Below are 23076 nucleotides of genomic sequence, written 5' to 3' on the forward strand. Positions count from 1 at the left end.
TAAAAGGAAACATGTTTGATAACAGAAATGTTAGGTGTTTCAGCTCCTTGCCCTTTGAATTTCTGATCCTTGAACTAGAGCACTTACTTCGGACATAAACGTACCAGAAACTCAGCTACTTCAGAACAAAAATAAGTCTTCTTTCCTTTAAGAACACTCTTCTCCACGCAATTAAAAATACGAGATAGACTCATATCCTTGAGGAAAATATTCCCATCAAAATCCTGATCAGAGACATTGACAGTCAAATCAATTGTATCTTCATTCTCAACCACTGGAATCATGGTAAGCCATTCAAACCCATCTCCATTTCAACTTCTTTACACTGTCACCTAGAGTTACTGTAAAATTTAAGTGCTACCACCCTCACCAGATGAAGCCAGGTGAGAAAATGGGAAGGTCAACTGGGAAGGCACTGAATTAGAAACACTAGTTCCTAATTATATTTCACAACCTGTACCGTAAGGACCCCATACTGTTGGATGCCTCCACCAAATCATGGCCATAAGCAGCCATCCTACATAGTCTCAGCATTCAACAACAGCAACTAGCTAAACAGGCTTTGAAAGAAATGTAACCAACCCACACTCCACTCAACATGAAAGATTATCATTAAAATAGAAGTTTCACCAGAATAGGAAAATACACAAAATCCATAACAAGGTGAATCACCACAAAGCCAGTCAATTTTACAGATATTTTGATCACCTTCGTCTTTTTTGTTTCTCCTTAAAGAGATCTATCTACAGATTTGTGTGCCACTCATTACATTGTTGTCTTAATTTTCTGCTTGAAAAATCAATGGGAAAACTGCAGGAAATAAACTTCTTAGTCAAAGTGTTAAGAAACCCAGGTATAATATCCTGCTCCAGTAAAGCACTGTCAATCCTACAGATCTTACAAACTCAAGAAGTGATTAACATCTTCTGAGAACTTAGCTAGAGGGTTATTCTCAAGGAACATACACACACACAGAGTACATCTCATCCCCAAGCTCTCACTGATTTTTCTACTTTAATTGTTCTGAAATGATCAGATATTTGCTCAGTCCTACAGTGTTTCTTGTTGCTATCCACTATAACTTTAAGATTCTTATCTCCTCTTTGACACTGGGACAGTGACAGAATCACCACAATGGAGACTTAGCATCAAGGGTTACAAGAATCTTAAGACAAAAGTTTTACTATTTTGCTTTCACTAGCTTGGCATTTTCCCACAGTCATGCTGTAAAAGTGCAAGGAACCCATAAAACAATAAGAACAAAAATATTGTGGTTTCCTTTTTCCTAAGAAACATAGGCATCAACTTCTAATTAGTCAGTCTCAAGAGCGTACATGCGGGAAGCGGGAAGGTGGGGGTGAGGGCAACCCACCCTCCAACACTACACAATCAGAAGAAACTTACCAAGGAGACATAATGGCCAATTATTCAAACTACCTCAGGTGGCACAAGAGCATCACTTGCCTGGAACCTGGTATTGAGTCTGGTTGAAGAATCACTCCAAAATACACAGCACCCACCCTCTTGACCCAACCCCACCACCTCTCTGGTCCCAGTGTTTGGTAGGCATTAAGTAATTTACCAAACAGTACCAATCAGACTAGGGAGTTTTCAAAATACATATGAATTCATTCTCGGGTGATTTTAAAGGGTAGAATTTATGATGTGGTTAACCAATAAGTTTTACTTAACTTTATGAAGACTGTCTAAAACCTTGCTTATTTTTAAAACTGTCATTATAAATGTTAGTAATACTCTGTATATCTGTGACGCCTTCACATGCTTACTTTAATAACTATTAATTAAACTCTGCTTTCTCACTATCAAATAAGTAGGATTATTCCCATATTACTGATAAGTCAAGAGACAAGAGAAGAGAAAGCATACTGAAAGCACCACAGTACCAGCTAAAGTTTAACTCTTCTTTGGCTTTTAACTGGCACTGGGGAACATTAGCAAAAGAGTTCCTGGGGGGTTCTAAGTAAAGAAAAAAATACTTGTCCATCTTTTCCTAACAGAGATGCATCTGTAATTACCACTCTTTATATCCTCAGCTTAGACCCATGCTTCTTGCAGCAATGGTATCATTCTCTCTCTGTAACATCTGTTTCTCTATCCTGCAGGCTACAAGGAAGATATTAGAAGATACTGCCAAATATATCTATATAAATCTAGCAGCCTCCTTGAATTAGTCATTGGAGGGTGGTTAATATAATCTGACAAAATATTTATTTTTGACAGAGAAGCACAGCTAACATAGGAACCTGCTTCAAAGTCAGATCTTTGGGCATGTTGTTCCCTATGCAGGACCACACTGGTTCAGATTCTGACAGTCCAGTGAAGTTCTTAGAATTACTTTCTGTGCTGAAGCAAAATGTGGAGATGAAATGAAACTCCAGAGATCAGCTTGGCGTTTTAACTTCAAAATTGTAAGACATATGCCATGTACAGGTGCTATGATCTACCAAGACTTATGTATACAAATACAGACTTCCCCCGGCCCATCAAACTCACCTTCTACTTCTTCTTCATCACACACATGCTTAAGGAAGGAAGCCCCTCTGTCCAGGACAGCTTCATCCTCCATCCTATAGTAATAAAAAAGAAAAAAAGAATGCTCAGACTTCTCCTGGAGGGAGCCACTGGACGAAGCCCAGCTTCTGGGCAGGTGAACCTGCAAGCTGCTGTTCATGTTAACAGGGCAGAGTCCCTCTTCCTTTGGTGTCTGCTGCTCCTTCGCTCCTTCAGCTCCTCTCATCGGGTGCTTGAGAATATGCCGGTCCCACATAGCTTCCGTTCTAACCTTGACAGGGCCCCCGCAGGGACAGGTAAGAGAAAATCATCTCAATCCTGGAGGCTGGATGTTGGGGGTTCTCCCCTTTGGGATCTGCCCCCAAAAAAAGATGAAAAGAAAAAAAAAATACCAAGAGAGGAAGTTTGGTGTGCCTGGAGTGCTCGTGATGGTCGCTTGTGGAAATCCAGCTTCAGTGCTTAGCTCTTTAAACACCCACTGCATAAAAATGTATACCCTCACACACACACACGCACACATGCACACCCACCCACACACAGAAAGCGACAGGGAGTTAGGCTACTGCACAGTGGGAGCCTAGCTTCCAGCCAGCCTCTTAATACCAGCACAGCCCAGTATTCTCTGTTGAGTGGCAAGCTTTGAGTCACATGTTGGCCTTACGGAAATCTGACATCTGAGGATTATCCAGCAACCCCGGCTTCGGCAACAGTCACATATATATGCCACCCATTCATTCATTTTCCACATTCTTATCGCACGTCTCTGTCTATGTATATCTGTCCTGTTAACTCTTCCCTGAAGGGCATGAAGTGCTGCATTTTGTAACCATATTATGCTGTCCTCCTGTCTTCTTACATAATAGGATCTACTCTGCAATTTCCTAGGCTAAATAAGACCTCAGGATCCATCCAAGTAATGACAGCGTTTGTACGGCCTCCCAATGCCAAATGTGTCTCTGGTTTATAGAACGAGGTAAGGCTGATTTCCATATCCGGTGACTCCTTTTCATTACATCAACTTTGACATACAGAATTCCATGAACTCTATTTATAGTGAAAGCAGAAGGTACTCTCGAATTGCTCAAATGCTGCTACTGTCGTACCGGTCTAGAAACAAAGAACTTTCTCTGGGGACAGCTGCTCTATGTCATACCATGCATGAGCCCCGCCAGAGAACCAAATGTTCACTCTGTATCCTGTTCATCCAGTTATGTGCTCGGGCATTGAATACTGTAGGTCTGTTTTCCATATTGTCTTTGTAACTTATTCTTGTGCTTCCCATATTTGTTATCATCTATATGAGATGCACCGAATTCACTTTTTCTTCCTTTCTATTTCAGGAGCATTTCCATCTCACAAAGCAACCACGAGCTTAAAAAGTCAGAAATTTGGTGTCAGGGAGACACCAGTTTAAAAAGCCTATTTGTACCTGTATCACCTGGAGCAAAGTATCCAAATTTTTAAGCCTCAGTTTTTCCATCTAGGAAATTGGAGGTAATAATATCAACTATATGGGATTGCTTTGAAATTAAAATCAGGTAACACACATGAAAGCACTCAGTTTTGTGCCTAACACCTATTACATGTTTAATAAAGTTATGTTTCTTTCCTGTCTTCTTTTTTGCCTAACCTTGGTTGGTGGACAATGTCATTAAGAAACTCATTACTTTTGGAAAGTTGAAGAATCTTTTCTTCTGGGATATGGCTCTTACACACAGAAGTTCACCTTTTTCCTTTTCTATACTCAAACTAAAAATATAAAACTAAATGCAAACAGGAAATGGGTCAGCAAGCAGGATCACAGTAAAAAAGAAAATGCCGTGAAGACTTGAGAGGTCAAATCAGTTACCAGCCTCTATGAGCCTGTTTTCCATGAAAATTAAATTATCCAACATACTCACCAATTCAGCAAATATTTATTTAGTGTCTGCTACATTCCTGCCACTCTTGGAACTGGTACTCTTGGAGGGAGAGGAACACATCTTTGAATAAGGCAGGCAAAATGCCTCAGAAACTAATAATAAATAGATGAACAAGATAATCTTAGATATCATTAAGTGCGATGCAGGAAAAAAAATAATAAGGTAGTGGGCTACTTAGCATAAGGTGATTCAGATGTGCCTTCTGAGGAGGTAACGTTTGAGCAGAGGCAAAAATGATAGGAAGGAGCAAGGCATTTAACAAGCTGGGGGCAGAATATTCCAAGCAAAGGGAATAGCAATGCAAAGGCCCTAAAGGGGGAAGAAGTTTAGCATGTTCCAGGAACAGAGTAAGGCCAGAAAGACTGGACAGAGGGATGGAAGGTCACTGGGAAGTAACAATGTGGAGGGAATCAGGGCCACACAGGCCATGGTAAGCAATTAAAATTTTAGGTGTTATGACAGTCCCTGAAGAGTTTTCAGATGGAAAGGGACTTGACCTGCTTTATCTTTTAAAAGACCACTCTGGCTGCTATGTGAAAAATCCATGCATGCATGTTAAGTTGCTTCAGTCATGTTCAACTCATTGCAACCCCATGGACTGTAGCCCACCAGGCTCCTCTGTCAGTGGAATTTTCCAGGCAAGAATACTAGAGTGGGTTGCCATTTCCTCTTCTAGGGGATCTTCCCAACCCAAGGATGGAAACTGCATCTCTTAAGTCTCCAGGTTCTTTCAGTGAGGATGTCTCCTCACTAAAAGAGACTAGGAAACTATCTCAGGAGCCCAGGGAAGACTACAGGAAAAACATGTTTCAGGAAAGGAATCAAAAGTTCTTTTCTGGCAAGGGGGTTGAGATGCTTATTATAGATGAAAAAGAAACTTTCATGCACACAACTAGAGGTCAAAGTCTGGAGCTCAGGAGCCCAGGGCTGGGGATAAAAATTGGGATTCAATGAATAAAGCTGGTGTCTGAAGCTATTACTAGATGATATCATCCAGGAAGAAAATGCAGAAATAGAGAAGCTGACCTAAGACCAAGTGCCAGGCATGCCAGGCATGCCAACATTTACAAGCAGAGCAGAGGAACAAAAGCAGTCAATGAGGTAAGAGGAAAACCAGGAAACAGTGATGTCAAGGAAGCTGAGAAAAGAGAGTGCTGCTACTGAGAGGCTGAGAAAGAATCAGAATAAAAAGGGGTTTGGCAATAGGGAGGTCTATGGTGATGATGACCAAAGCACTTGAAACATACCATACATGGTGCTAGACACACACAGACAGCATTCAATCATCCCATTTTCTCTTTCCTGACATCCTCCATTCATTTATTCAGTGAATATTTGCTTAGTACCTACTAGGGGCCCTTCTGGGCACTGGAGATACAGTGATGAGCAAGACAGACAAAGGCTCTAGTGTAATCACATCCGCCTTCTCGAAGACATCCCCTAGCAATCTGAGGGCTGATCCAAAGAGCAAGAACCCCCCAGTAATACAGTATTTGTAGACCTAGATAAAGATGACAGGTTAATGGAGAAATCTCCTTAAAAGACCCTGGAAACACAACAAAATACTGGATCCTGTACTACTGTAGTACAGTAGTACTTACTGTAGTACTTACTGTCTCCCCTTCAGGAAACAAAGAGTAGTGTAGCCCACATTTCTTCTCAAAGTGCACGCTTTCTGGTCCTGTAAACCTACAGAATCCAACACAACTTCCTGTAGTCATTTCTGCACCCCTACCATTAACCAAGCTGGTCCCAAAGCCATCTACTAACTTTTCACACATTGCCTAAATGAAAAGGTTAGCCTTTGCTCCTGAGCTCTTCCCCAAATCGCACACAACAAACAATCAAAGCAGAAGTGAAGGAAGTAAGCAGTAACAACTGAAGGAGACCGGACAAGCTTTAACGCCAGCATCACTTCCTAGGCGGAGAAAACCATCCAGCCTGACTGAAGCACTGGCTGCAGGCTCCAGGTTAGAGCGAGCTATCGTTATGGTAGGGGCATTCTTTGGCTCTTTGATACATATTTCACATTCCCTCCAAGACTATACATAGCAAGTAACTAGAAACCTAGTTCTTTCTGGTGGACAATGCGGAGCATCTGTAAGCACCCTCCTCCCTGTAAAAAGTGCAAAGGAAAATGCAAACTGAAAATATAGAACCTGCAAGCCCAGAGCAGCCCTCTCCTTGTCAAGAGCAAGTGCAGCCTGGCACATCTGGGCTTTGACACAGAGCTCAGGGATTTTATAGCTTTCTTCCATCTTTATATCACAAGTGTCCACTGTGGGGGTTTGTGCACCCCCCACCCCAGACCAAATCCTCTCAGCAATTGCTTGCTATTATTAGTAAGACAGAGACATCTTTTAAAATGACCCGTCTGACCCAACCAGTTTTTCCCTCTATCAGGTTGAAGAAATGAATTCCTCTAGTTCCTAATCAGGCCCCCAAAATCGATGCTAAAATGTACCTTTCAAACCAACTGCACTTGCTAAAAACAAAGAAGGGAGGGAGCATGCTTCTAAACAGTTCCGTAGGCTGCTCTTGTCGCCAGCATGAGGCAAAGTTCAGAATAGATTTGGAAGCTTCTCACCAGCATCACGGGGAGAAGGGTCATACCAGTCAGTATAAAATCCATGGGGGGCCAACACTGCCTTCCTTCAGCAGGACCTCTGACAGCAGAAGTCAGACCCCTTTGCCCAGCAATCCACATACCCAATGTGGGGCTTCTCCCATCCTCTGTTATGCTGGGAGCTGCAAGTGATTTAACTGTAACCCATGTCAAATCAGTTGCCAAATGGACCAGCCCTCAACAGCCGGTCCTAATCACTGCACAGGCTTGTAAGGGTGACTTAAGCCTGGCACGAGAAACATTTGTGCAAAACTGTCGGCCATTGGGCCCTGGGCACCCATCTACATTCCACCTCTCTGAGTTCCCAGCCCTAGAGCCCTCGCCAACTGCCAACGTGCTCACCAGCTAGTCCACACAGCGCATGCAGCTGCCACTCAGCCAGTCAGCAAGTGGCAGGCCGCCAGCACGCAAGTTTCAGAATGCGAGCATGCCCCGTCACAGTGCTGCTAAAGGTTGAAGGTCTCTGTGTGCTAGCCTTTAGATTCGCCTCACTTGCCCTCCCACCTCCCTTCTCCCATCCCTCCCGGGTTCTGCCTCCCACGGTAGCATTTCACTTGTCTCTATAGTAACAGCATCTGGTTTCAGGGTTATAACTTTATGCAGAGCGTTTCTCCTCGAAGCAAGGGCTTTTGCCAAACGATGCACTAGCAGCAAAAAGGCTGCTGCTTAAGATGGAGCCACAGTTCCCTTGTCACCCCCCGGACTGCGGCTATGTTCTCAGCTGCAGGGTCACAGCAGCGGCACTGCTCAGACCCAGGAAGCAGAAAACAGCCCTCCCACCTCGGCATGCTCATGTGTACCCAGAGGAATCACTCTGGAGCTTGCAGCCCCACTCCCACCGCCAGCCCCTCTCCTCCACACCCTGCTCTTCACTTAGCTGCACAGGGATCGAATGAATCCTGGGGCTTCCTGACTACTTCCAAGAAGGCACCAGACCATGCACGGCACTCTCAGGAGCAGAGTAGCTCCAGTTGTTCATAAGTCTGTATCTGAGCCTGACACCACTGGTTCTTTCCGTGCATACAGCTTAAAATTTACTACTTAACCCCATATTTAAACTCATCTTAACTTTATCCTCACTAGCCTGATCTGTTTACAAGAGCCAGGGAACCCTGTAATCTCTCACTTTACAACAGCTTTCCCATGCACAGCAAATGTTTACACACATGCCCGCACACACCAAAGTGACGCACGCAGGGGAGTGGACAAGTACCAGGAAGCGAAGAATTGTACTATCATTATTATTAGTTGTTGCTGCTGTAAATTTATATTTACACTGTGTGTAAAGACCTTTCCTTGAGCAGTACAAGGAGTTCGTCTCAAGTCTCAGAGCTCAATGCAGGTTGCCCCTGCTCCTCAGCTGGTTAGATCACGTGGGAGGCAAAAAAAAGTTGGTATTTTCACAGATCTTTTTCAGGAGCCACCAGTACTGACATTTACAAGTATACACTCACACACACACACACACACACACACACACATCTCTCTCCGAATTCTATTTCCTATTCAAATCATCTCTAAGAATTAGGGAACCGTTAGCATCACCAACCATTTGCCAGTGTAATGTTTTCAAACTTTGGAAACCACACAGTGTTTTAATGGTGTCTTTGTTGTTTTGGAAAATCTGCTGTCCACGTTTTCAAGATACATGTCAAGAACAGCATCAGTTAGTTCTCCAAAAGCACAGGCAACAAGGGCCAGCAATCCCAGCGCTACAAAGAATACTGCCATCTATCGGCCACAAGTGTTCACTACAGGGAAGTGGAGAGCAGGAGCGGAGGAAAAGTTGCAACTGTTGCCTTCCTAACTTCAGCAGTCCCCACCAGTGCTGAGAGGGCTTTGGCTTCCACAGCGAGGAAAGAGAAGGACGTGGGTGCTGGCCTAACCGTGGAGACTGCTGGAGCTCTGGACATACCCGCTGGGGAAAAGAAACTTCAGTGTAGCAAACCCAAAAGATGACTAATGGCAGAGGCAAGTCCCAGCAATCAGGAGGCAACAAAGCAAACAGGTCCCCTCAGCAGAGTTCACGAGGGCCCTCAGTTCAGTTCAGTCGCTCAGTAGTGTCTGATTCTTTGCGACCCCACGGACTGCAGCACACCAGGCTTCCCTGTCCATCACCATCTCCTGGAGCTCGCTCAAACTCATATCCATCAAGTCGGTGATGCCTCATCAAGCTGTAAATGCATCAATACACAGGCCCCGGTTCAGGGAGAAAGGGGTGACAGCCCCCCACAAAACCAGACTGCAGACTGGATAAAAGGTGAAAATTGAATCCTGAACAGGATCACACCAAACATAATTCTGGATTTATGAACTGCAGTATTTTTGAAATGACCAAATTTTAGATACAAAGGACAGGTTAGTGTGACCAGAGTACAGAGACGGCAGAGGTGGTGTTCGTTGTTATAAAAAGGTGACAGAAAATAGATTTGGAAATTTCAAATCCAACTCCTTGCTGACTTGGTCCCGTTAAGCATCTCACTTGTGGTGATGAATACATGAATCTACACAGGTAATAAAACTATACAGAACAGAAATCATACATACACATACAAAGAAATGAGTACAAACTGAGGAAATCTGAATAATTGCATTATATATGATCAGTAAATTATGGTTGTGATATTATACCAAAATCCTGGTTGTGATATTATACTAAAGTTTTACAAAAAGTTAACAGTGAGGGAATACTAGCAATATAGAAGTGATCTTTCTGTATTAGTTCTCAAAAATACATATGAATCTATATTTATTTCAATAAAAGTTTCAATTAAAAAAGCTCATCTGCAAATCTGCTTTTTTAAACTTTATTTCACATGATGGTCAGTTACAGAAGCTGGTCCATCCACACGTATGCAGAATCAAGTAAAATGGTGCAAATTCCAGACGTGCACTTCAGTAACTGTAACCTTGGGAAAGTTAGCTAACCACTCACTTCAATTGTCCTTAAAAATGACCCTAAAACACTTGATAAGTGATTCAGGGGATTAAATATGTCCCCAGAGTAAATAAATTTAATTAATTTTAGTTGAATCTAAATCTAAGGCTTCAAGAACCCAGAAAGTATAGTAACTAACAGTCCTACAATCCTGAAGGCTGTAATTCTGTCCCCATGAGCAAATGCATGGCAGTACCAACTGGGGAGACCAGCAATGAACTGCCCCAAGAGGCTGGGTATCAAACTCCTCTCTCCCATCTTCTGCATGTTGCGGACAGTTTCCTATACTGTCTTCAGATGGCTGACTGAGTTCTGAAAGGCTGGAGCAGGCTCAGCAATAAAGGACAAGAAAAGAACTGGTGGCTCGGGACTTCCCTGGTGGTCCAGTAGCTAAAACTCCACTCTCCCAATGCATGGTGGGGGGAACCCTGTGTTCGATCCCTGGTCAGGGAACTAGATGCCACATGCCACAACTAAAGATCCCAAATGTAGCAATAAAGATCAAAGATCCTGCACATTGCAATTAAGACTCAGTACAGCAAAATAAATACATAAAATTCTTAAAAAAGAACTGGTAGCAGGATGGAGACAGGGACTCTGGGGTGAGGAAGGGCGTGGAAGCTCAGGAGTGGTGACAGATGAAAGGAGAATGTGCTGGAGAGGGTATTACGTGCTGAAAAGGGAACAGCTCATCTGACCCCCTGGGACACTCGCCTGAATTACCCTTGAAAAGTGAAGTGAAGTGTTAGTCACTCGGTTGTGTCCAGCTCTTTGAAACTCCATGGACTGTAGCCCACCAGGCTCCTCTGCCTACGGGATTCTCCAGGCAAGAATACTGGAGTGGGTTGCCATGCCCTCCTCCAGGGGACCTTCCCAGCCCAGGGATTGAATCTGGGTCTCCTGCATTACAGGCAGATTCTTTACCATCTGAGCCACTAGGGAAGCCCAAATTACCCTTACACCCTTTAATTTATTTTAATGGGCGGATCTACTTGCTTCCCCGACTACCATATGCTACAGCTTCTGACCAGAGTTCCTACATCAAAAATTCAGCACTTTGCCCAGTCAAAGTTTTCCTGGAGTTTTGACTGTTAGGGACAGGAAACAGAGGCTCCCTTCTCAACTCCTAACTTGCAATTGCCCTTCCTCAAAGGCCCTGGAGTGAAAACAGAAAGATCCTAAGAGAGGGGGGAGGCAAGAATAGAAAGACTGGGGCTGCTCCTCAGGAGTCAGGAGGGTGGCACTGAGCACATCCATCCTGTCCCCCTGAATCCACTGCCAGGTCTCCAGCCAAGAGCCAGACTGGACCAGCTGTCGTGTAAAGAAGGCAGAGTAAAGGGAAGAAGGGAAGCAACCCACAAGGTAAGAGTGGAAGAAAGGGCTTCGATAGCAGGAAACCCACCCTGCAACACACCAACTTCAGGCTTAGAAGTGAGTGTATCATGGCTGGATTGCTATCTACCCTCCCACCGATGGTTTCTAACTGGTCTTCCTGGCACTGAACTCACTCCCCACTTATCCATCCATCTAGAGAACACAGTCTGGTATCATTCTCCTTTTAAAGATCATTCATTACGTTGAAGATGAAGTCCAAACTGCTCAACATGGAACTGAAGGTTTATCATGAGCTTTCTACACAGAGTTCCTGCCACTCTCCACACCATCCCACTCCCGGATCAAGCTGCCATGCCTTTGTGGACATGCTGTTTCCTCTAAATAACACATTGCCCTGGTTAACCCATTCTTCTAGACCCTACTCTCTAGAACACTCTCTACATTCTTAGACACACCCTTCCCCAAAAAGAGCCACACTCCTTTCCCCGTTCTTCATTGACTCATTAAATATGTCTACTTCTCATGAAGCATGTACAACAGAGAACATCACATCTCTGAATCTCACACAACTGTCCTTGGACACATCACGGCAGTCTTCCGCACCATTGTATAAGCTCTTCCAGAGCAAATACCATCCTTCTGAAGTCTTTCTACTTCCAGGTTCAAGCATAGTCACTACACATAGTAGAGTGAAAGTGAAGTTGCTCAGTCGTGTCTGAGTCTTTGCAACCGCCATGGACTGTAGCCTACCAGGCTCCTTAGTCCATGGAAATTTTCCAGGCAAGAGTACTGGAGTGGGTTCTTATTACCTCTTTAAATGTTGAAGAATGAACGGATCGATCAATCAATTAACTTTGCCTTATAAAGGCCAACCACATCGGCCACCACCCATAGTCAGGACAGCTAGCCAACACATGATGCCATTTAAATTGGATTACAAACCATTACTCATGTTCTACTTGCACTACTCTATGAAAATAAAATAAGCACTTTGGGAAAAAAAAAAAAAAACAAGTGAGGAAGGGGTACACTGAGGGCACACGCATGTTTGGAACTAAGTGCATCTCTCGAGTGTACTTTTCAAACATGAACCCCATACACAAGCTAACTTTTAATCACTTGTCAAAACAGCGATTTGCTCCAAAGTTAGAGTGGGGAAGAGGCTATGCTATATCCCCTGAATGATGTTATGTCTGTGGGTGAATTATGAGATTTTTTTAAATAATCATTAAGTATTTAATTTTCTTATTACCTAACTTGAGAACTTAACCCTTTCTATGGACTATAATTATAATTGCACAGCAATATGTAAAATTAAAATCAAGAGAATTTCCCTTTGTCTATTTCTGAAAAAAAGTTTAAAAATAAATAATCTTTTTTTAATTTATTAAAGTTAAGCAGTATCTAGATCTGTCACACAATAGGTTCAAAGCAAATATCTGCTTAATAACTATACAGATGAATGAACTTAAATCACAGCTTAAACTGCTTTAAAAATACAGAAGCAGCATGAGAAGCCATCAGTTTAGTTCAGTTCAGTCACTCAGTTGTGTCCAATTATTTGCGACCCCATGAACTGCAGCACGCCAGGTTTCCCTGTCCATCACCAACTCCTGGAGCTTGCTCAAACTCATATCCATCTTGTCAGTGATGCCATCCAACCATCTCATCCTCTGTCATCCCCTTCTCCTCCTGCCTTCAATCTTTCCCAGCATCAGGGTCTTTCCCAATGAGTCAAGTTCTTCGCATCAGGTGGCCAAAGTACTGGAGCTTCAGCTTCAGCATCAGTCCTTCCAATGAATATTCAGGACTGATCTCCTTTAGGATTGACAGGTTGGATCTCCTTGCAGTCCAAGGGACTCTCAAGAGTCTTCTCCAACACCACAAAAAGCACCAATTCTTCAGTGCTCAGCTTTCTTTATGGTCCAACTCTCACATCCATACATGACTACTGGAATAACCATAGCTTTGACTAGATGGACCTTTGTCGGCAAAGTAATGTCTCTGCTTTACAATATGCTGTCTAGGTTTGTCATAGCTTTTCTTCCAAGGAGTAAGCGTCTTTTAATTTCATGGCTGCAGTCACCATCTGCACTGATTTTGGAGCCCAAGAAAATAAAGAGAAGGCTCAATTTTGTTCCTCAGGCCTGCAACTGGACAAATAAAACTCTGTAATGTGTTTAGGTAAACCAATAAAGATGCTGGATAGCAAATACCTGCAAAAGGAAATTAGGATTTGAAATGTCAACATAAACTTTGAGCTCTGGAAATTGCAGCCTAACTTTAAAATTATACATAGTCAATGTTAATTATCCGTAGTAATTAGCACAGGGACAGCCCAGATAACCAGAGTTAATTTCGTACTTCTTCTCTGAGTCTGTGATTTGGCAGACATTCACTGTGGCTTTTACAGTGACCTCAGGTCAGATCCAGGTTGGCAGGTGGACAGGAACTCCAGAGTAGGCGTCTGTTCCGGGACACAGCGCTGGGAGTCAGCTGGAGGGCAGCTGAGCAGGTACAGCCCGTGACCTCCCACCTCTGACACCCAGAGCTGACCCTGAAGAAAACAGCCTTCCCTTCCCACCTCTACCTGAAGTGGCAGTCACCCCATTCACATCTTCCATCTTGAACCACCACAACAGGTAGCAAGGATGAGGCTCCTGGCATTCTACTGAGTTCCTGCTACATGCCAGGCACTGTGTTAAGCATCACGCATGTAATATCATATATGATGCTGTAAAATTGTGCCCAGCTAGCTTAATAACAGGACGGGGCTGAAGGTTCTAGTTAAAAGACTTCAATACCTATAACAATGTGGGGAATGAGGATAGGGATTCTGATTATCAATTAATTTTTCAAAAGTCCCATGTTTAAAACATCTACTACATACCAAGTATATGTAGACAATGCTTGTCTGATTCGACAACCCCATAAGGTAAATACTTTCAACATACCTATGTAGAATTGTAATTTTAAGTTGATAATTTACTCAAAATCACACAGTAAGTGTGACAAGAAGACCCAGGCAGGAAGTTTATCTTAAGCACTCTCCTATAACCCTTCATAATTAACTAACGGATGTCCATCAGGGACTACCTTCAAGAATCTTTTTTTATCTTACTTAACTTCAATATGCCTTCTCATAACTTCAGATTCTACCACTTATACTCACCTCTTACCCTATCTGGGTGTACCTACTGGCCGAAAGTTGAAGGACCCTATGACAGGCTTCCCAAATAAATATCTTTATTTAGTAAACACTGAGGTCAAGCTTACTATGTGCCAGTCACTGTTGTAACTGCTACAAATATTATTAGCTCATTTCATTCTTACAACAGTCTAGTGAAGTATGTATCATTTTTATCATCATCAACTCTGAGGCACAGAGAGATTAAGTAACTTGCCCAAAGTCACACAGCTAATAATTGTCAAAGTCAAGATTCAAACCCAGGTTGTTTAGATCTCCAAGTCTGTGCTCTTAGCCAGTACACATCATGCTGCCTCCCTTCACCTAATTGACTGATCTGTTCCAAACTCTCCAGGAATCCAGGCTCACAAAGATTAAACAGATCTTTGGAGAAATAGCAGACTCACCAGAATACCTCTAGAGTACGCAGACCCTAGACATTCATAAAACTCCTCCTCTCAATCCTATTCTGCAAATGTTCAAACTCACAAATATCATGGTAACATATAATTTCTGATATAATATGTGGTCAAGTGTAACTATACAAGTTTCTGAATTCAAGGAAAAGAGGGCTACCAGGATGACCTGCAGTTGAGGGGGTGTGCCATCTGCCAGGCTCACTCTGGGTTCGCCAGGAGCATAGGGCTCACCATGAGCATCTCTACAGAGCACAACTGACTACATGGTATGACCCTTCAGGGCTACCAGCAAAGAGCCAAAAGGTTCTACTGTATCAAAAGTCAGAAGAATGCATCACTTCCCATGTGGACTATACTACTAAGCAGAAAAACTACTTTATCTCATAAACTTTATAAGCACTGCTCACTGTTACATGAACAATGAAAGTACTTCTCTAATCCACATTCCCTTACCAATGTCTCTTACCACAATACTGTAAGTCCCCTGCAGACGAACCTTCAAGTTGCAAACTTTTAAAGATGTGAATATGCATTCGCATGTCCAATCACATGTGATTATGCATTTGTGTCCAATGACATAAGTTAATTCACGTGTCTGGTGTACCCTGTCACCTGCGTGCATCTCTGCAAGTAGCCGTGCTCTTGTGTAGCTTACTATACAGAACTGTATAGAGTACAATAGTATAGTATCTTTATAGATAGAGTTGACTCAAGCAAGGAACCAGAACCTGTGCGTCAATGTCAGGCAAGAGTGAAACTGCAGCTTGCCCTTCACCTCCTATTGCTGACAATCCTTCTGCTCCACCATCTCCCACCAGTTTACTGCCGTATGCTAGCTGTTGTACTATACTACTGTACTTTTCAAAGTATTGAACTGTAAGATTAAAAATGTTTTTTGGTGTGTGTTTTTTATGTATTATTTGTATTAAAAAGTGTTATAAACCTATTACTGTACAGTACTATACAGTCAATTGTGCTAGTTGGGCACTTAGGCTAACTTTGTTGGTCCTAAGAACAAACTGGAATTACAAACATGCTCTCAGAACAGAACTCATTCATATGAAATAGACTTACTGTACTGTTCAAAGTTTATCCTTCAGTTTCCTCAAGGAATCTCTCAGTGTATACTTGAGATCAAATTTTCCAAAGTTTAATTCATCTACTCATTCATTGAACCAATTAATTGAGTGTCTCCTATGAATAGGCCTTATTCTAGGCACTAAGGATAAATCTATAGTGGAAAAATAGGCAAGAAGTAAAATTAAAAAGTAAACTGTATAATACATTAGAAGGTGATCCTGCTATGGAAAAAATGTAAGCAAGGAAGAGATTTAGGAGGTGCTAGAGGGATGGGATGGGATGGGAGTCAGTTTCAAATAGGCAGTTAGGAGAGATCTCGCTCAGTGACACTTTGAGAAGAGACTTGAAGGAGATGAGGAAGTAATTATTCAAGGGAACAATGAATACAAAGGCTCTGAGGCAGGAGGGAGTGGCAGATTCTTGGGACATCAAGCAGGCCCGGTGGCTAGAGCAGAGCAGGCTGGGAATCAAGTCCAGAGAGATAGAGCTAACACAGGAGCAGCCACGGTGGCCTGGGAGGCTACTCAGAGGGCTTAGCCATTTACTCTGAGCAACTAGAAACCACTGGGGGATTCTGAGCAGCCGTGATATTTCCTCGAGCTTACAGTCTTCTTTACTTTTTAAATCTCTGTCATTAAATAAACATTTTCATGAAGGCCCTTCCTGGAACCTGATTCCACCCAGAAGGTCTTCCAGGAGCCACAGCACAGAAGTTCCCAGCCGGTCTGCCAGGGCAGCTTCCTACAGCAGCCAGGCCCCTGGGTACAGACCCACCTGAGAAGACTGGATCCCCAGCGGTCAGAGCCTGTGAACTGACTTCCGCCTCGGGTCAGTCCTCTGAACTACAGCCAATCTGCATTAACTTTATATTCATATAATCTTGATTAACTTCTGCAAACTAGCCTCAAAGTTCATGACTTCTGCAGTTGCCACCTGAATCCTCACCTACCTAAATGTGCCCAAGGGATGGCAACTCAGTGTTAGAAGATGCCAAAGCAGATGACTAACACGTACATGTCAAGAGAACAGCATGGAATTGATTTGTTGGTGGCTTTTTAACACCCATGACTCAAATCTATGTTTTACATAATAAAGGAATATATTTAAAGCTGTCTTTAACAATAAATTTTCTGGATTAATTTTGTGAGACTAGGAAAGACAGGGAACAGTTGCAAATTCCTTAGTTAGCATCTATCGTATTTTACGGTAAATGCTCTCAGTTTGTCATCCTTTGTCTAGGGCAAAAGAAATGCTTGTTTGGCTCTAGTGGATTCTTAGCAAGGGGTGGGCCATCCCAAAGAAGCATGGTACTCTCAAATTAAAAACGCCTTCTTTTCTCTGGTAGATTAACAAGGAATCTACCATATGTAAGTCTCAAATGCAATATGCAAGTTGAGATCCTGATTCAATCAAATCGCTTTTTAAAAAATGAGAGGACAGCTAAGGAAACTTGAATATTAATTAGGTATTAGATGATACTAAGGAATTATTGTTAATTTCCATTAGGTATAATAATGGCATTGGGGTTATATTTTTAATGTCTTTATTTAATAGTTGTTAGAAGCAATCTAAATGTCCATCAACAGAGGAATGGATAAAGAAGTTGTGGGGTGTGTGTATATGTGTGTGTATGTATATATATATATATATATATATATATATATATATATAAATACATATGTAATGGAATAATACATGATATATATATAATGGAATATTACTCAGCCATAACAAAGAATGAAATAATGCCATTTGCAGCAACATGGATGAACCTAGAGATGATCATACTGTTAGGTAGTTAGAATAGGAAAAAGGAGTCCAGATTGGCAGTGGCTAAAAGACAAGGAAAGGCAAAGCCTATGAAAATAGAACAAAGGAAGATCCGAGGACCGGAGTAAGGACCTCAGGTAAAATAAACAGCACTCCTGGCTAGCCCAATTTACACAGGCCAGGCCCAGGGGGAGGAGAAAAAGCATATGAAAAGAGGAGCCAAAATTGGGCAGGGGGCCTCTCTTCTCTTCCCATCTTTTGGGTCAGCAGGCCCTCATGCCTCAAGGATGTATTTTCCTTTACCTTCTAAATAAAACTGAGCTGTAACAGAGCTGTAATACTGGTCCATCTGAGGGCTGTAACACTGGTCCGTCCGAGGGCTGTAACACTGGTCCGTCCCTTCAAACTTTTGTTGTGATGAGACAGAATGGACAAAATCACTCCCCCAACAATACTAAGTGAAGTCAGACAGAGAAAGACAAATATCGTATGATATCACTTATAGGTGGAATCTTAGAAAAAGAGTACAAATGAACTTATCTACAAAACAGAAATAGAGTTACAAATGTAGAACATATGGCTACCAGGGAGTAAGGGAGGATAAGGATAAATTGGGAGATTGGGACTGACACATACTCACTGCTATACGTAAAACATAACTAATAAGAGCCTACTGTATGGCACAGAGAATTCTACTCAATATTCTGTAATAACCTATATGGGAAAAGAATCTTAAAAAGAGTGGATATATGTGTGTGTATATATATACACACACACACACATATATATATATAACTGATTCACTTTGCTGTACACCTGAAAGTAACAGGTCAGGAAGCAACAGTTAGAACTGGACATGGAACAACAGACTGGTTCCAAATAGGAAAAGGAGTACGTCAAGGCTGTATATTGTCACCCTGTTTATTTAACTTATATGCAGAGTACATCATGAGTAACGCTGGGCTGGATGAAGCACAAGCTGGAATCAAGACTGCCGGGAGAAATATCAATAACTTGAGATACACAGATGACACCACCCTTATGGCAGAAAGTGAAGAAGAACTAAAGAGCCTCTTGATGAAAGTGAAAGAGGAGAGTGAAAAAGCTGGCTTAAAGCTCAACATTCAGAAAACTAAGATCATGGCATCCGGTCCCATCACTTCATGGCAAATAGATGGGGAAACAGTGGAAACAGTGGCTGACTTTATTTTTTTAGGCTCCAAAATCACTGCAGATGGTGACTGCAGCCATGAAATTAAAAGACATTTACTCCTTGGAAGGAAAGTTATGACCAACCTAGACAGCATATTAAAAAGCAGAGATATTACTTTGCCAACAAAGGCCTGTCTAGTCAAAGCTATGGTTTTTCCAGTAGTCATGTATGGATGTGAGAGTTGGACTATAAAGAAAGCTGAGCACAGAAGAATCGATGCTTTTGAACTGTGGTGTTGGAGAAGACTCTTGAGACTCCCTTGGACTGCAAGGAGGTCCAACCAGTCCATCCTAAAGGGGATCAGTCCCGGGTGTTCACCGGAAGGACTGATGTTGAAGCTGAAACTCCAATACTTTGGCCACCTGATGCGAAGAGCTGACTCATTTGAAAAGACCCTGATGCTGGGAAAGATTGAGGGCAGGCAGAGAAGGGGATGACAGTGGAGGAGATGGTTGGATGGCACATGAGTTTGGATAAACTCTGGGAGTTGGTGATAGACAGGGAGGCCTGGTGTGCTGTGGTCCACGGAGTCGCAAAGAGTCGAACACGACTGAGTGACTGAACGGAACTGAACTGACTTGAAAGTAACACAAGATTGTAAATTAACTATACTCCAGCAAAAATTTTTCAAAAAGGAAAATACTTCAGAAAAAAAAAAGGGGGGGAGGATTATGAGACAAGATTGGAAACATACTGGGAAATGCTAAAGCTAAGTAATGATAGATGGGAGTTCACTGTACAATTCTCTCCCCTTTTGTTCATGTTTGATATCTTCCAAAATAAAAAGGTTTTTTAAAAATTCCTAACTATCCTATTTAAGTCTCCGTTCTTCTATGTCCAGTGCCTTCCAGAAAACATGTATTAATAGCAAAGTTGTAACAAATATATTCACAAGTTATAGACAGTTCTGTTCCCAAAGATTATTATAAACTCGAATGTCCACATCCTCGTCCCTCATTTTAGACATAATAAATTAAAATGTATAGGAAGATTTCAACACATGTTTTCTTTTCCTTCACACCTTAATCCACAGGCTCTCATCCAAGGAGTACTAGATTGACTTCAGCGTGCCCAATAATTTCATCTTAGTCAAAACAAAATGAAGTTTATGGTATGTTTATGTTTCTCAATACAAGCATCAGCATTTTGAAATTTTTCCCCTCATCTGTGTAAAGTTGCATGTTAAAAATGCAACAGGGACTTCCCAGGTGGCACAGTGGTAAAGAAAAATCCGTTTGCCAAGCAGCAGACACAAGAGACACAGTTTCGATCCCTGGGTCAGGAAGATTCTGTGGAGTAGGAAATGGCAACCCACTCCAGTATTCTTGCCTGAAAAATTCCACAGACAGAGGAGCCCGGCAGGCTATAGTCCCTGGGGTTGCAAAGAGTTGGACACGACTGAGCACTCACACAAAATGCAACAAAACATCCATATATCTGCGGCAACAAACACTGAGGTGCAAATAAACCTGGTAACATTGACAAAACAGAACCACGGGCTGTATGAGATGCCTCTGCAAATTCCCTCCAGCTCCTCACTGGGTGCAAACAACACAAGCGCAACGTGAAATGGCAATTACCAGGTGGGGGGGGGGGGTGCTGTTTGTGTATTAAAACAGAGTTTGCATCAAAGCTGAAGGTATGAAAGTCAGGGCTGCCTGTATGTACAAATGAATGATGTCCATGCACAGGACAGTGAGCTTTCTTTGGGATCCTGGAAGAACAGAAAGTATCCAAAACCACCACAGTCCCTTCTATTGCTAGGCAAGGTACAGGGAGAAAGCGGAAGAAGGATGTCCTGGTGACACAATATTTCCTTCTTGCCAAATACAGGGCACCTATTTTTTCCCAAAGAAATAATATTACGTTTGTTGGTTAGGTTCCAAAGACAACTCACAAAAGCTATTTACTGCAAATGTGGCCAAATTATAGTAATAATAATAAAAGCTAATACAATAAGTGCATTGTATGAATAATTTAAAACCTAATACCAGTCCATGAAATAAGTGCTATTAATATCTCCATTTTATAGAAGATGAAAGTGAGACATGAAGATGTAAGCAGTTGTCAAGGTTACATAATAATGGAATCCACACAGATCATCAGCTAATAGTATTGAAATAATTAATAACTGTATAGTACTAAAGTAGTGTTTTAAGTAGAGAATGGGTAAAGTAGGCTTCAGTGGTGTTGAACGGAACCCCAAGCACCATTCTGGTATTATTTTCTATCAAAAAAATACATCTTGAGTTTCAAATAACCATATTCAGTGATAGCATTCCAAAAATGAGTAGGAAGCAGCATGCATTTGGTTAGAAAGGGCATCAAACAAATAACTGAAACTAGAGGATAAATATCAGTGTTATCGTTAATAGATAATCACAGGTAAATGAACTACAATCAGTTGAGACAAACCTACTCCAAGAAGAAATTATATACACATATTGTCTAAGGCAACTTTCTAAATTTGCTTTTCTCCTTATCTCAAAAATCAATTGTCTGGATAAACACATGATAGCTAAAGACCAAAGTAAAACACCAGTCAGTTCTTAAAGATCTATTCAGTGTCATAACATTTCCTCTCTGGAAATCTGGGACTTGCTTGTGAACTTTTACCAACTTGAATCAATTTCACAAACCACTAGTTTAAAAGTAAGAATTATTTCTTCACTTAAATAGCAGAAGATAATTCCCTTCGCCAAGAAGAGTCTTAGAAGTTATGATGACTTTCTCTCCAATCTCCATTTGGGGATTTTACAGTCCTCCTGTAGCTTTTACAGTCCTTTTACAGTCCTCCCAGCTTACTAGTTGCAGCCAAGCTGAAAACAAAGAGTCAAAAACAGTGCAGGTCAGACTGTCACTACCATATTCCAGCCTTGATGGAGACCTTCGAGTCTGTTTTGTAAGTCTGCCTACCTGTGCTTACAGTTCTGTAAAACTAAGAGTCAACAGTAGGAAAAGCGAGTTAAGAACAAGTGATAGTTCTCATACCCAATGGAAACCATGCCTACCTGAGCAATGCCTGTTTTTGTGACCTTCACAGATTCATTTTTATTTACAATGGGCTTTGAAAGGCAAGCATATAATAAGCACCCACAGATTAAAAACTACCTGCTAACCTATACAGATGCCATTTTCTTAGTAGCCAAATCATTTATCACTTCATTACACTATGGATTTGCACTGTTTTGTCACTGGCACTGATGGCCCATGGATTAGCGGAAACATCTTATTCACTCTCAGTCAGGATTAGCCTACTTAAGGGAAGAAACTTTGACGTCTGGGCAAACTTTAAAGTGGTATTGTTTGTCCAGTTCTGGTTCCCCTGACCTTAGTCCACACACACAATTTCTCTAAAAAAAAAAAAAAAAAAAAGTCCAATTTAAAAATGAGGGATTTCCCTGGTGGTCCAGTGGTTAAGAATCCGTCATCCAATGCAAGAGTTATGGGTTCAATCTCTGGGTGGAGAGCTAAGATTACACATGCTGTGGGGCAGCTAAGCTCGCACATTAAAACTAGAGAAGCTAGTTATCAGAGAAACACAAATCAAAAGCACAACGAGGTATCACTTCACACCTGCCAGAATGGCTGTCGTCAAAAAGTTTACAAACAACAAAACGCTGGCAAGGATGGAGAAAAAGGAAACAGTACATTCATTGCTGGTGGGAATGTAAAACAATCCAGCCACTATGGAAGTTCCTCAAAAAACTAAAAATAGAACTACCAAATATATGATCCAATAATCCCACTCCTGAGTATAATCTACAGAAAATGAAAACACTAACCTGAAAAGATTCATGCACACCAATGCTCATAGCAGCATTATTTACAACAGCCAAGAACACAGCCTAAGTGTCCATTAACAGATGAATGTAATAAAAAAGCTGGACGCACAATGGAATATTATTCACCCATAAAAAGGATGGAATGAAATTCTGCCATTTGCAACAATATGCATGGACCTAGAGGCTATAAATCTTAGTGAATAAGCCAGATAAAGATAAATACTATACATTATCACTTATACGTGGAACCTAAAGAAATCAAACAAACG

The 23076-nt window shown here is 41.8% G+C and overlaps 1 protein-coding gene across 4 annotated transcripts in view; it reads right to left on the reverse strand.

Moving 5' to 3' along the window:
* The window catches only part of SLC4A4 (solute carrier family 4 member 4), a 367906-nt gene that overhangs the window by 297356 nt on the left and 47474 nt on the right, over positions 1-23076 (reverse strand). For 2 of the 4 annotated variants that reach the window (XM_081587203.1, XM_081587212.1), the window contains one exon: positions 2515-2588. In XM_081587203.1, the coding sequence (XP_081443329.1) occupies positions 2515-2588 (74 nt within the window). Of the gene's footprint in view, positions 1-2514; positions 2589-2924; positions 3147-23076 lie in introns of those variants that run through there. The other 2 variants (XM_081587193.1, XM_081587183.1) reach the window with 2 other exon arrangements.

The sequence above is a fragment of the Giraffa tippelskirchi genome, chromosome 1, assembly GCF_054371585.1.
Source record: "Giraffa tippelskirchi isolate mGirTip1 chromosome 1, T2T-mGirTip1v1.2.pri, whole genome shotgun sequence".
Taxonomy (NCBI): Eukaryota; Metazoa; Chordata; class Mammalia; order Artiodactyla; family Giraffidae; genus Giraffa; species Giraffa tippelskirchi.